Source organism: Zalophus californianus, chromosome 4 (genome assembly GCF_009762305.2).
Source record: "Zalophus californianus isolate mZalCal1 chromosome 4, mZalCal1.pri.v2, whole genome shotgun sequence".
Taxonomy (NCBI): Eukaryota; Metazoa; Chordata; class Mammalia; order Carnivora; family Otariidae; genus Zalophus; species Zalophus californianus.
Genome location: NC_045598.1, coordinates 30,692,168 through 30,705,404, shown reverse-complemented (window position 1 = coordinate 30,705,404; position 13,237 = coordinate 30,692,168). Strand labels below are relative to the sequence as shown.

At 53.9% G+C, this 13,237-nt stretch overlaps 1 protein-coding gene across 2 annotated transcripts; it reads left to right on the top strand.

The window, feature by feature from the left end:
- The first annotated feature begins 612 nt into the window (after positions 1–612).
- Positions 613–12,556, top strand: HPCAL4 (hippocalcin like 4). 2 transcript variants are annotated; one of them, XM_027579080.2, is made up of 4 exons: positions 613–765; positions 6,651–6,820; positions 7,004–7,219; positions 8,500–12,556. In XM_027579080.2, exons 2-4 carry the CDS (start codon positions 6,659–6,661, stop codon positions 8,695–8,697), a joined length of 576 nt encoding a protein of 191 aa, XP_027434881.1. In that variant the 5' UTR covers positions 613–765; positions 6,651–6,658; the 3' UTR covers positions 8,698–12,556. The 2 variants fall into 2 exon arrangements, with proteins under 2 accessions (XP_027434881.1, XP_027434891.1); XM_027579090.2 differs by lacking the exon at positions 613–765 and adding an exon at positions 6,000–6,113.
- The last annotated feature ends 681 nt before the right edge of the window (positions 12,557–13,237 follow it).

The following is a 13,237-nucleotide window of genomic DNA, read 5'->3' as shown; positions in this document are numbered from 1 at the left end:
CTGCAGGGCGCGCACGACGAGCGTGGGGCCAGGTAGAGGTGGGGCGCTTCGCCATCCGTGCTGCGCTCTCGACGCCCACCCGGCCCCCTCTCAGGCCCACGGCGGCAGCGCAGTGGGTGTGTTGCGGGGACAACGCGAAGGCGTGGGCGGCCGACCACGCCAGCCCTTCCCTCCCGCACTCAGCTACTCCGCCGCTCCTCGTCGCCCTCCTCCAATTTCGGGTGGGACATGGAGGGGGTCACATCTTGTGACTCATCCCCTCTTCCATCCCCCCCCCCGCGCTGGGGCCCTGGAAGGGAAGGCTTAGAGACTCGGCTGTGGCTCTCCCGTTTCCACAGCAACCGTGCGGTTGTTTTTGCGAATCCACTTCAGTCATCACTTTTTGCCCCAGACTGCGGCCCGGGGTCTGAACCCTAGGGTGGGGTACCGCTGGGGGCACAGCCCTCCCCTTTCCTCGCGACTCCGAGAAGGTCAGCGCGGGCGGGCGGGGCGCGCTCCGGCAGCCGGGCCTCACTGGCCATCCCGTCCCCACCTGAAACCCCGCCTGCCACTCCGCCCCAGCGGAGCCAATCAACGCCCGACCTGCTCGGGATGAGGCGGGGCTTATGCAAATCGTGTCCCCTCCGAGAGACAGAGTGATACAAGAGCTGGGAGGCGGCTCCGGTGCGGACCTCGGAGAGCCTGGCCGCCAGCCCGCGAGCCAGTCTCGGTCCCCGCGGCCCGCCGAGGCTCAGAGCCATCCAGCGACCCGGCGAGCGGCCTCAGGTAACGCGGGCGGGGCCGGGCAGAGGCCCTTGTCCTCTCCCCCTCCATTCTCCTCTCCTGCCCCCCTCATTCATCCTTGACCCCTGGCTCCCCCCATAGGCGGCAGCATCTGGAGGGCCGCCCCTGGGCAGGGGACTCCCACCCTAGTCCAGGCCCCATGGGTTCCAGGAAAGGGCGCACAGCTGTCTCCTTACCCCCAGCTCAGGTAAGAGCACCCACTACTCTAGCCCCCCAACACACACACACACACACACACACACACACACACACACACACACGGGGGTGTGGTGTTGCTGGTGCTTGAGGAGGCTCCAATCACCCTTCCCCTTTGGAGATGGGTAGTTTGCCCAGCATCCATGGCAACCTCCCCCTTCCACAGATAGCCCCCACCAACCACCCTCCCAGCAGCTCGCCGTGCACTTCACATCAAGGCCCCTGCCCCCAGAAACAGCTTCCACCTCCACAGAGAGCCTACTCCCACTTCACGTTTTCCCCTCAGACTGTCCCCACCTCCCACCCCTCAAGCTGTCAGAGCTCACAGCATATCTGGAAGAGGAAAGAAGCGCTCCCCTCCCCCCAGTTCTCCTCCCTACACTCTCTCAACAGCAATACCACCCCCCATGGTCCCAGGGCTAGGCAGAGGCCCCACCTTTGGCCTCTTTCATCCTGGCTGGAGGATGAACCAGGGGCACCACCGCCCAGCAGACCTGTCCGTCACTGCAGCCAAGGTCCCAGGCTTCCCCATTCCCCTCACCCCTCACAGGCACCAAGTCCTCTCATTCTACCTCTCAAACATCTCTAATTTGGATCCTCTCTGGCCTTCTTGCGCCCAGTTGCTCCCCCTCTCCTATCTTCCCGCTGTTCCACAAGGACCTGCCAAAGCTCCATGTGGACTGTGTCACTCCTGCCCCCAGGGTAGCCTGAATCTGGAAGGCAGAAGAGATGGGTTAAATCTTGCCTTTGCCTCAGCTGCTGTTTGCCTTTGGCCAAGTCACTTCCCTCTCTGATCCTTCATGAAATGAGGAAGGGGCAGGACAGAGGGGGGACTAGATGAGATGGTCTTGAACAGCCTTCCAACCCTGACACGCTCTGGTTCTGTGGCTGATTATGAGCAAATGGGACCATTCACTCTTGCCCTGAACCATTAGGACATTTCAGAGAAGAGGCCTGAGGGGCGTTAGTCCTCACCAAGGGGACATGGCTTGTTACTCAGGCCTCCCCTTCCCACACACTCTCCAGGCCCAGGCCCAGGCCCCTTCTCAGCTGTTAGGAGTCCCTCCCAGACCACCGGCCCATGTGGCATGGACAGTTCCAAGGTGGAGGTGGTCGCTAGGGCCCGCCTTTTATTTATCATGCCCTGCCCCTCGTTAAGGAGAGGGAGAAGACCTGGCTGCTGCCGCTATGGTTGCTGCTCAGAGAAGAGCAAAGGGAGCGGAGGGAAGAGGAAATCTCCTGACCAGGGAGCTGTTGTCACCATGGCAACCGTCTCAGCACCAGCTCCTCTGAAGCTGGGTGAGGGTGTGGGATTATTGCCTCCCTCAATCCCTCCCACCCTCACTGCCACTTCCTCATGTGAAGCCCAGGACCCCGAGCTTTGCCCTCTGGAAGAAGCCTCTGAGCACAGAGGGGCAGTGCCATCTCCTTCACAGCTGGAGGGCAGCCCTCAAGAGCTGGGCAGAGAAGCCTGCCCAGGTTGAGCAGGGCCTCAGCTCCAACAGAACATGCCATGCCCCCAAGGCCTTTGCCTTGCTACTGATGGGCTGTGGTTGGCCTTGGGCACACCCTTCCTTTCCCAGGTCTGGGTTCCATGGTCTCTGAAATGGGTGCAATGGCAAGAGAACACAGGTAAACAAAAAAGCCTGACGCCATTCCAAGGAGGAAGAAGGGGGTTCTGCCCCTCTCATGGCATTCACCAAGGGATGTTCATTGAACATCTCTGTGTTCCAGACATGGCGTTTGGGTCGCTGCAGGTGGTTCTGTGCAGCCACAGAGGGGGGAGCAGGACCACTGTGGGGCAGCTCCAAGAGGGCAAACCTCAGAACAATGGGAAAAGTGCTTTTCTCACTCTCTGAGCTGCCCCAAGGCGGACTTGGTTATATGGAGAGGGGATAAGCTCTTTGCCATTGAGGAAAAGGCTTGAAGGACATTTTTGGGCTTGGGCCAAGGTTAAATACAAGATCTCTTCCAAATCAGGTTCCATTCTGAAATTCTAGAGCACCGGGTGAGGGTCAGAGAGTTCGAGTCCAAAAACACTTGCGGGGCTCAGTTCCACGGCCCTCAAATGCTGAATCCATGCTGTTGACTGTCCAGTGTCCAGGCCAGGAGAGGCTGATCATAAGAAGTGGGCTTCAGGGCGCCTGGGTGGCTCAGTTGGTTAAGCAACTGCCTTCAGCTCAGGTCATGATCCTGGAGTCCTGGGATCGAGTCCCACATCGGGCTCCCTGCTCAGCAGGGAGTCTGCTTCTCCCTCTGACCCTCTTCCCTCTCGTGCTCTCTCTCTCTCTCTCTCTCTATCTCATTCTCTCTCTCAAATAAATAAATAAAATCTTTAAAAAAAAAAAAAAAGAAGTGGGCTTCAGTCAGGCCTGAAGGCTGAGGAGAGCTGCATCTGCCCAGATGGGAAGAAAGGATATTAAGGGAAAGCAACTATGCAATAGGGACATAGGTCCTGGCTCTGTGCAGACTAACTGGAGAGCATGTAGTTGTGACGGGAGCAGTGGGAGGTAGGGCTAGACAGGTGGGCACCTTGATGCCAGCTTCTAGAGGATTCTAGAGTGTGAGGGGCCTCATGGGCATGTCCCCTTCTAGCCTATGTCGTACTTCTGGGCAAAACCAGGAATGGCATTGCCTCAGAACAGAGAAGTCAGAAGAAAGGCACTCCCTCTGAGGCAGCTGAGCCCATGGGCATGGCTTAGCATGCAGCACAGGATCTCAGCCCCTCAGCTGTGCCCCTGGCCCTGACTATGGGGAGAGGGAGGCCATGGTAAAAGTTCCGGGAGAACAACAGGACTTGGTGCCAGTTGGACCTAGGGAAAAGGAAGAGGGGAAACTAAAAGTAACTAAGATTGCATTTTGCCCCTGGGACGAGGGGGGGAAGGAAGGAAGGGCTGATGGAGAGGGAAGAGGGCCACAGGTTGAGGGTGTCTGGTCGTAGATGAGCAGAGTCAGAAGAGCTGGGCCATCTCAAGGGATGGATATTTCCTAGATGTCAGATATGGTGGCCTGGAGCTCAGTGAGATGGTCCCACTGAGGGCAAGAGGGAGATCAGAACTAGGGTTTTCCCAGAACGCAGGCAGGAGCGGGGAAGGTCTGTACTGGACAAGAGTAGCCATGATTTGGAGAGGGTGGTCCAGGCATGTGGCATGGATTCAGCCTGGGTGCCATCTGGACTCTTCCACTGACCTGCTGTGTAACTCTGAGCCAGATTTCTCCATCCTCGGGGTTCCAGTTTCCACTAAAATAAGGGGATATCTTAAAGGGCCTGCCGGCTTTGACTGGCCATCTAAGAACAATAGAGGAAATGAAGAGAAATGAAGAAGGAGGCATAGTGTTCAGTGAAGCTGGGACCAAATTTGGGCTGGGAACAGGTATGGCCCCAGGAGATAGAGAGTTGTGGGAAGGGAGCAGAGGACAGGGAGGAGGAAAAGGGTGAAGGCAAGAGCCACACAGAGCCATGATACACACACACACACATGCGCGCGTGCACATGTGTGCTCTGACAGATCTGCAGTCTCATAAATTGACATGCTCCCACCCACACCCAGCCCCTTACACAGACACTCAGGCACATCCCCCAGGAGAATGCTGGAGAGGCTTCACCTCCCCTACTGGACACCTCTCTCTCTGGGTTCTCTAGCCTCCTTGACTATACCCCGAGCCTTCAGTGTGCTTTGGACTTGGGGAGGGATCAGCAGGGGATGTAGCCTGCCTTCTTCTGCCCATAGGTGTCCCAGAGTCATCCTTGTGCCCAGGGTAGCTATTTTGGACCCCACATTCCAGGTTCCTGAAGATGGCCTGCCTCTCCCCACCCCGGCTTCTCCTGGGAGCATGGAGGATTCCTCATGCTCCAGGGGTGGTAGGTGGGGGAGGATGTTGCTCTCCCAGCTGATGCTTGATCTTCCTCATGGCCCAGTGGAGGAGGCCCAGAGATATCCTGTAACTAACTTGAAGCCACGTAGCAAGGGAAGGGGCTTGGAGGAGACCAATATCAGACCTGGTTTTTCTGGATGCTACTAGGAGTAAGTATTAGAAGCCACACTGACATGCAGTGGGCTATGGATGTGAAATTCCTTCTGCTAGACTGACTTCCTTTTCCAGAGTATCTTCATGACAGGCTACCCTGGGGCCGGGGTCTGGTGCCCTTCCAAAAAGACTCCAGACAGGTCAAAGTTACCTCCTGGGCCATGTCCTAGGAAACTCAGGCCCTGGAGGGATATTCCTCCCATGGAGGTCAGATAAAGAGTGTCCACCTTCAGGGCCTGGCAAGACCTCACTCCTGATGCATCCTGGGGAGGTCCTATACCTCCCTGTGCAAAAACTGCCTCTGTCACAGGCTACATGAGGGGCTTCTATTCCAGTGGGGGACCGACTCTTCATCCTCCCCAAACGTGCTTTTCCACACCACCACCTCCATCCATTCAGCCCCAAATCTAAGCATCTGTCTCCATTTCTTTGTCCCTCTCACCCCCACATTCAGTCACCAAGCCCTGCTAGTGCCCCTCCTAACATGTCTCAATCCATCCATGTCATTCCACAGCCTCTGCCCTAGCGTCACCATCTCTCACCTGAACTATGCCGCACACCCCTCTCTGCTCTCTGCTTTCCCCCACCCAGGCCATCTTGCGCACTGTAGCCAAAGGAAAAATTCTAAAACACATTCCTTCTCTCTCATCCCAGCATCTAGTTCAGGACCTGCCACTGTAAGCATTCTGTGTTTGTGGACTGAATGCTATCTTCCTAGCCCGTGCTTTAAAATCCCCATGGGTATAGGCCAAGCTCCTTGGCATGGATTGAAGGCCCTTGACAATCAGCCAGATACCTCTTTGACCCAGTTATGAGTTATTGAAGTTTGGCCTGTATCAACTTTATCCCCGTCACTGGCACGGGGCCTGGCACACACAGTCAGCCTCAGTAAATGCTCAGGGAATGAATGACTAATGAAAAGCAGGATGAGTCAGGGTCATCAATGCTATCAGCTAGGACTTCTATTTGTACAGAGGAAGGAGAGAGAGAAGCTTCCTGCTGGGATGGCCTGGAATGCCTTGAGGAAGAACTTGGGAGATGGTGCCAGGGGGACACACGAGGAGCCTTCCGCAGGTCCCTGGGCATTGAAGAGCCTGCAAAGGCGGGTAGGGCCTTGGGAGGAAAGCTCTAAATAGCAAGGAGAGGATGAAGACTCTATCCTAGGGGTGTGAGAAGCTCTGCCAGGTGTACACGGGAGAGGGGAGGATGAAGACTGACATTAGCCCTGGTCAGCGAGAAGGTGGGGAGCTGAGACCTGGGGGTGGAGATCCTAGGTGCCAGGAAGGGAAACCTGCTATGAGGAGAGGGGAGGGGCTGCTGTGGAGAGAAGAGGCCCTGCCATGGGGGAGTGTGATGGGGGAAGGGACCCCCTCCCGTGTGTGGGGAGGGAGACAGGACCTCCTTTGGGAAGAGGTGTGAAGAATAGGGCCTAGCTGTAGGAAGGTGGGCTTGTGGAGGATGGTGGTGACAGGTGGGGACCCACCCTGCTGTGGAAGGAGGGGATCCTGGTTGTGGGAATGTGGGGTTTGTTATGGGAGGGGTTGTTGTGGAGAAAGGGAACCCTGTCCTATGGGGACTTGGGGGACCGCTGCTGAGGTGAGGGCCTTGCCATGGACCAAACTGAGGGGGCCCATGTCCCCCAGGCCCTGCCATGGGGAAGACCAACAGCAAGCTGGCCCCGGAGGTGCTGGAGGACCTGGTGCAGAACACCGAGTTCAGCGAGCAGGAGCTGAAGCAGTGGTACAAGGGTTTCCTGAAGGACTGCCCCAGCGGCATCCTCAACCTGGAGGAATTCCAGCAGCTCTACATCAAGGTGGGCGGGCCGGGCGGCCGGGGGCGGGGCCAGGGAACTCCAGGGGGCGGGCCGGACGTCTGGAGGCGGGGCCAGGCAATCTAGGGGGAGGGCTGGACGGCCAGGTTGGGGGCCAGGCAATTGAGGAGGCGGGCAGAGACCGCAAGGCTGTGGCTTTGCCCCAACGCCCCGTCCACGCCTCAGTTCTTTCCCTACGGCGATGCCTCCAAGTTTGCGCAGCACGCTTTCCGCACCTTCGACAAGAACGGCGACGGTACCATCGACTTCCGGGAGTTCATCTGTGCCCTTTCGGTCACCTCCCGCGGCAGCTTCGAGCAGAAACTCAACTGGGCCTTTGAGATGTACGACCTGGACGGCGATGGGCGCATCACGCGCCTGGAGATGCTGGAGATCATCGAGGTACGCGGGGGTGGATGCGGGAGGCCAGGTGGTGCTGGGGTGATGCCCCTCCTGTCTTCGTGGAGGGTCCTCTCCAGCCCTCTCCAGGCACCCTACTGTCGGGCCTCGGGAGCGTCCTGGCTGCACTCCACCTGTCCCCGCACCCTGCCTCCCAGGGCCCAGGGGCTAACTAGCATTGGTTGGGTGCGCAGTGTAGGAGAGGCCTCGTGCTAAGTGATTTACCCAGAAACCCTATGGGGTAGGTACTGACAGAAACCCCATTTTACAGAGGAGGAAACATAGCAAGTGGTGGGTCATGACTCAAATCCAAGGACTCTGACTCCAGAGCCTAAGTTTCTAACTCATTATATTTAAACAAATATGTATGGAGTGCCTACCATGTGCCAGGCACTGTTCAAAGTTCTGCTTTGTTAGGACACTCCTTCTGTAGTGAGAAGATTTTAAAACAAGAAAACAACCTGTGCTATGTCAAGCAGTAAGTATTATGAAGAAGATAAGCAAAGCAAAGTAAGGGGAGTGAGAGTGATGGAAGAGAAGTCTATGGGGTGAAAGGTGAGCAGCAGCCTGAATAAAGTGAGGGAGCTAATCCTGTAAACGTCTGGGGGAAGAGTGTTCTATGCAGAGGGAGCAGTAAATGCAAAGACACAGGTGGGATTGTGCTTGCAGTGTTCAAGGAGTAGCCAGGAGGCCAGAGTGGTGCGAGAGAAGTGGGTGAGGGGAAATGACTTAGCGTCTCACAGTCTGGGGTAGAGATTTGACTTTATTCTGAGCAAGATGGGAAGCCATTTACAGCTCTCTATTCTCTGTGTGGAGAACAGACTAAGGGCACAGGAAGGCAGAAGCAGGGAGACCAGTTAGGATGCTTCCACTGCAGGCCAGTCAGGAGCTGATGGAAAACAGCAACTCTGCGGGAGCAGTGGAAGTGGTTGGATAGGAGACCTATTGCAATATTTGGGCTGACAAGATTTGCTGAAGGCTTGGACATGAGGGAGAGTCTAGCACGGCATCAAGACTTTTGGTCTGAACAACTAGAAGGATGAATTTGCTATTTACTGAGACAGGGAATGCTGAGGGAAGAGCAGGTTGGAGGTGAAGAGCTGGATTGTGGACATGTGTGGTATGAGATACCCATTCAGTCTTAATGAGCATACATCACCTTCCAGGATCCTCGCCTTCTCCCATGTTCTCCCTGCCCATCCCCAACCCCCTTCATTCACCCCTCACCGTCCCTGCCCGCTGTGAGTGTTCACAGTTCCTCCCTTGCCCCCCACCGCCACCAGGCTATCTACAAGATGGTGGGCACTGTGATCATGATGCGCATGAACCAGGATGGGCTCACGCCCCAGCAGCGTGTGGACAAGATCTTCAAGAAGATGGACCAGGATAAGGACGACCAGATTACGCTGGAGGAGTTCAAGGAGGCGGCCAAGAGTGACCCATCCATTGTGCTGCTGCTGCAGTGTGACATGCAGAAGTAGAGGCTGGTGAGGGCCAGGGCCCCTGGCCAGGAGGGGCATGGCCACCTCCCAACCTGATGACCTCTCAGGGGGAGGGGTACTCTAGCCTCACTTTCTGGCCCACCCACCCCTCTGCCCAAGCCCTTGCTCCCCTCAGTCGAGATCCTTGAGGGACCACCTCACCCTGGAAAAGAGACAGAGCCTCAGGTATTCTGTGGTCTAGCCCCACCCCCAGTCTTGGCCCAGAACCAACATCCACTGGGCATAGAGAGTTGGCTTTTGCCGGAAGAGGCAGGATTGAGGAAGGGGGGCTGCGGGTCTGCTCTGAAATTCTGTTCTTCCTGGGATTACACTTTACAGGATATGGTCTCACAGATCCCAGTTAAAGGGTCAAAGTGGGTCTGTCCTTTGCTGAGGACCTAAATTCCTTAAAGGTGGTCTCTGCCCTGCCCCCTTGACTCTACCTGGCCCCTCTGGCCCCAGCCTGTGGAGCGTTCATTCGGTCCTTTCTTCACCTAACGTTTATTGAGCACCGGTTCAATGCCAGGCACCTCTGGGTGCTAAGGTCATGGCAGTTTACAAGACACATCCTGTGCCCTCTGGAAGCTCATACGGGAAGTGAGGCAATCTTCCAGTGGTCAGAGTCTCAGATGGGAACGTGGCACACAACTGAGCAGAGGGTGTGCTAAGGCCAGTTAGTTTGAAAGGAACCATTAAATCTTTCAGCTCACCTCCACCCAGAGCTGCAGAAGGATTAAATGAAAAGTATTTGGAAGGCTAGGAACCATTGTGAGTGGAAGGTTTAAGAAACATTGATATTTATGTAATACTTATTTTTTTAGTACCCTTTAAAAGAGCTAAAGTCATTTTATTAGTTTAGGATATTAAAACATACTTTCTATTACTTGGTTTCTTGTAAAATGATTAAATGAATATAGAAAATGCTAATTTTGTGGGTGGGGGGAGGGAGAGCTGAGAAAAAGGAAAAATACCAGCAAACTTACCAAATAACACTTTTTCTTATCAGACTAAGTCCTGAGGTGTCACCATCAGCAGCTTCTGCTGCTTCCTTTTTAATGACTTTTTCAATTCAGTGGGCAGCTCTCTTATCATGCACCAGCTCTGGTTGGATGCTGACTTCGGAAACAGAAAAAAACAAGGTTTGCTGAGAGTGAGACAAGTGTATCTTCCACATCTTGGTAGTTCCTTTCTGGATTGGGTCTTGTTTCAAGGATGGGCTTGTTCTTTCTGCTACAGAGACAGAAGGAGCTAGAAGAAGAGGACCACCCAGCCACTGTTTAGGTTACCCGACTGCATTTATGGACCAAATGCCTAAAAATGTGCTGGGGACACGCTCCATTTGAAAGTCTCTTTCTAACCCCAAACCCTCAGTCTGCCAGGTAAATTCATCTTCGCCCAGGTGTACTTGATTTGCTTTCTGCTTTCTGCTTTCGGGCCAATGAGCTATACAGCTGCATGCTTTGACTGCCAGACAGTCTTGCTTCTGCAAGCCTTTCACTTTATTTTCGCCTGTACTTGTGATCGGAAATTAGCTTTGATGTGCAGTGACAGATTTCCTCTTGAGCTGCTGGTGAAAACAGTCTAGTACACAGGTGCTGTCAGCCCAGGGTAGGAACAGGGAATGATTGCTGAGTCAGCGGTGGGGGACTACATCTTTGGGAAAGAGGAAAGGCATGCCTCTTCGGAGTGCTCACCTGTCTTCTCTCTCTGCATGTGGAAACACTTGGGGATGCTGACCTTTGGCCCCGAACTCTATTGGACCTTCCTTCTTGCTGCCCTTGGAGGTAGCAAGGCCACTTAGTTGCCACTCTCTTTTTGTCTTCTGCCTATGACTAGTCATGTGGTGAGGCTGGGAATTCACGTCCTCAGGCAGTAAAGAGCAGGTTTTTACCCGGTAATGCCTCAAGGAATGTTCCATTGCTCTGAGGTGCTGGTCATTAGGTGTTATCTTGTGCTACTAGTCAGCACCACAGATACATAGATACCAGCCTGGCTCAGTGAGACTTCTAGTAGAGGCTTTTTACAAAGTGGGGTTCCCATCCCCCAAACGTTGAATCTAACCTAACTCACAGTCACACAGAATTTCATGGCTTTCAAAGGCTTGCCATCTACTCCATCTCATTCTATCCTCCAGCCTGGGGAAATAGAGATTTTTCACTCCCTTTCTCCAGTCTTAGGAAGTGAGGCACAGAAAGGGGGGATTCCCTCGTGCAAGGGCACATGGTCAGGGGGTGAAATAGGCCAAGACTCGAACCCAAGGCTCTAAGAGGGTTTCTTCCTTCAGAGTTTCTCCCTCCTCATCTCTCTGAGTCTGAGTCGTACAAAGTTGACTGTGGGGCAAGCTAAGTTAGTTTTGGTCTTTGACAAGCTTCCTGCTGAGAAGTTTCTGAGGTGGTGGTCTTCCAAAAAGAAATAGGAGCTTGGTTGAACTTCGAACATTTTCAAGCATCTTGTTTTCTGCTTCTGGGCAGCTCTGCTAACAGGTCAGTGCTGTCCTGGGAAGCCTCTGACTCAGCACCTTGGAAGCATCTTGCACTATCTTTACCACCATATTCCTTCCTAAGAGAACTGTTTTTGTTTTTCTCTAGCTGGTGGGCAAGTCCTACCTGCGAGCGCATGTTTGATCATTCCAAGCTTTCGGACATATCCCGTGGGCGATATTTGCCAGTTAGGCCAAAGATTCTCAGACAGCCCAGTGGTGTGAACACATAAAGACAGGCTGGGAACTGAGACCACCGTCTTGTTGATGGGAAGAGCCATACGCAGGCCAGGCCTTGCTCCCACATGCTCCTGGATGTCCCAGGGACTGTGTGCTCAGGGGTTCCTGTGGTAGAGCACCGGCCCTGCCTTCAGAAGAGAGGCAGGCCTCCGATACCTGTGCCAGCTATGAGGGACTTGCCATAGAGCACAAGGTAAGGAGACATTGAAATATGACTCGCAGAAACACAAAAATATACAGACAGTGACAACAGTGATATATTCAAACTCTCCTTTTGAAATTTTGTATCTTCTTGCAGCAAGTCTGAATTGAAAGGTTCCAGAATCTACCTCCTAACTGCATTCTGTCCTCCTTCATCCTTTTGGGCTAACTGATGAGCCCCTTATTTCTTATCTTTAAAAATCATCAGCAAGGTCTACTTCAGATGGCTGCTCCAGTCCTTTGAACTATAGTCAGGGTTATATAACTTACCTTTAAATCAAAAATTAAGAAAAAGGAAGCCCATAAGCAAAGGCGCTGAATCGTTTACTGACAGTATCTAGAGGTAGAAGTTCATCCTGCTGCAGAGAGAGAAGGAGGCAAGGGAAGAGAAAGGAAAGAGAGAGAATGAGAGAACAAGCTGGGGTTTCCACACAGGGTAGTAGTAAGCTGACACTGTAAATATTTTTACACAAAAATTTACTAAAGCAACAAATTTTCCTGAAGATCCACCCTGGGTGAGGTTTTGTTCTGACTTCAGAGATCACTGTGGAAGAAAGAATACATTTCTTACATATTTTATCATTTTTGAGAAAAAAAAAAAACCCCTACAAATCCTACAATTTCAAAGTCTCAGAAAAATATGGAATTTTCTTTCTGAAATTTTCAAGGTTTTCTTTTACCTTTGCCAGAAGGTGGGGCAGGACTGGGCCTCCCAGGGTGTTTGGCCCTTCCTGCTCGGTGGAGGCTGTGGGGGTGTGGAGGCCTGGGGGAAAGGGGGAGCTGGGTGGCAGAGGGCGACAGCCCAGCTCATTCTCTTGTGTGGCCCCCTATCCCCCCCCATGTGCTGCTCCCGGCTGTGGCCGCGGTGACTGTCCTCACTGTTCAACCCTGTGCTGTATAGTGTGTTTTTCACTGACCGTGAATAAAGGTGTGACCTTCGTTGAGGGCTCTTGCTCTTCCCTAAGCTGAGGTAGGGCTGGGGTACAGGACAGGGGGAGAGGAGGCCTGGGGAGAGCTCAACAGGGGGGTTACCTCAGCAACCTCCTTGGGGCTGAGGGCCGTGTTCTAGCAAGGGCTCTGCTTATGTGGAACGGAGACCCACTCAAGCTAGTTCAAAGAAAGGGGTGAGCAGATCACAAGGGACCCTGAAGAGGGAAAATCAAGAATGGCTGGGCCTCAGAAGGACTGGAGCTGGCAACAGGGCCTCTCCCATCTCCTCTCGGGGTCTCTCCTCCCCTTGGCAATATGTGTTTTTGCATCTGTGTTCTTTTCCTCGGTTTCTCTTCAGACTTCCTTGGTTTCCCTGCAAAAGTGGCTCCATCCCCAACTCTGTATCAGGACTTCCCGGCAGCTGACAACTCCCCTCTGCGTCAGTTCCAGTTCTCAAGCAAAAGAATCTGATTGGTTGAGCTTGGCTTATGGTGGGAGCCCTTGGTCCATTCATCAATGGCCAGACCAGGTGCTGATGTGTGGGCCTGTGGGCAGAGCAGTTTCCCCAGAAGGGAGCTAATGGCAGGTAACATTGGACTTAGTTTCTCCCTCTGTCCAGTAGAAGGCGTCATAGAGCCCAAACGAGTGGATAGTGGGGAGTGGGGAGAAAGGCCGAGCCAGGATTACAAT

Bases quoted from the DNA above. Each gene is read 5' to 3' on its own strand.
- HPCAL4 (XM_027579080.2), top strand. From the start codon at position 6,659: ATGGGGAAGACCAACAGCAAGCTGGCCCCGGAGGTGCTGGAGGACCTG. The intron at 6,821-7,003 runs GTGGGCGGGCCG...TCCACGCCTCAG, and splicing joins TCCAGCAGCTCTACATCAAG to TTCTTTCCCTACGGCGATGC. The intron at 7,220-8,499 runs GTACGCGGGGGT...CACCGCCACCAG, and splicing joins AGATGCTGGAGATCATCGAG to GCTATCTACAAGATGGTGGG.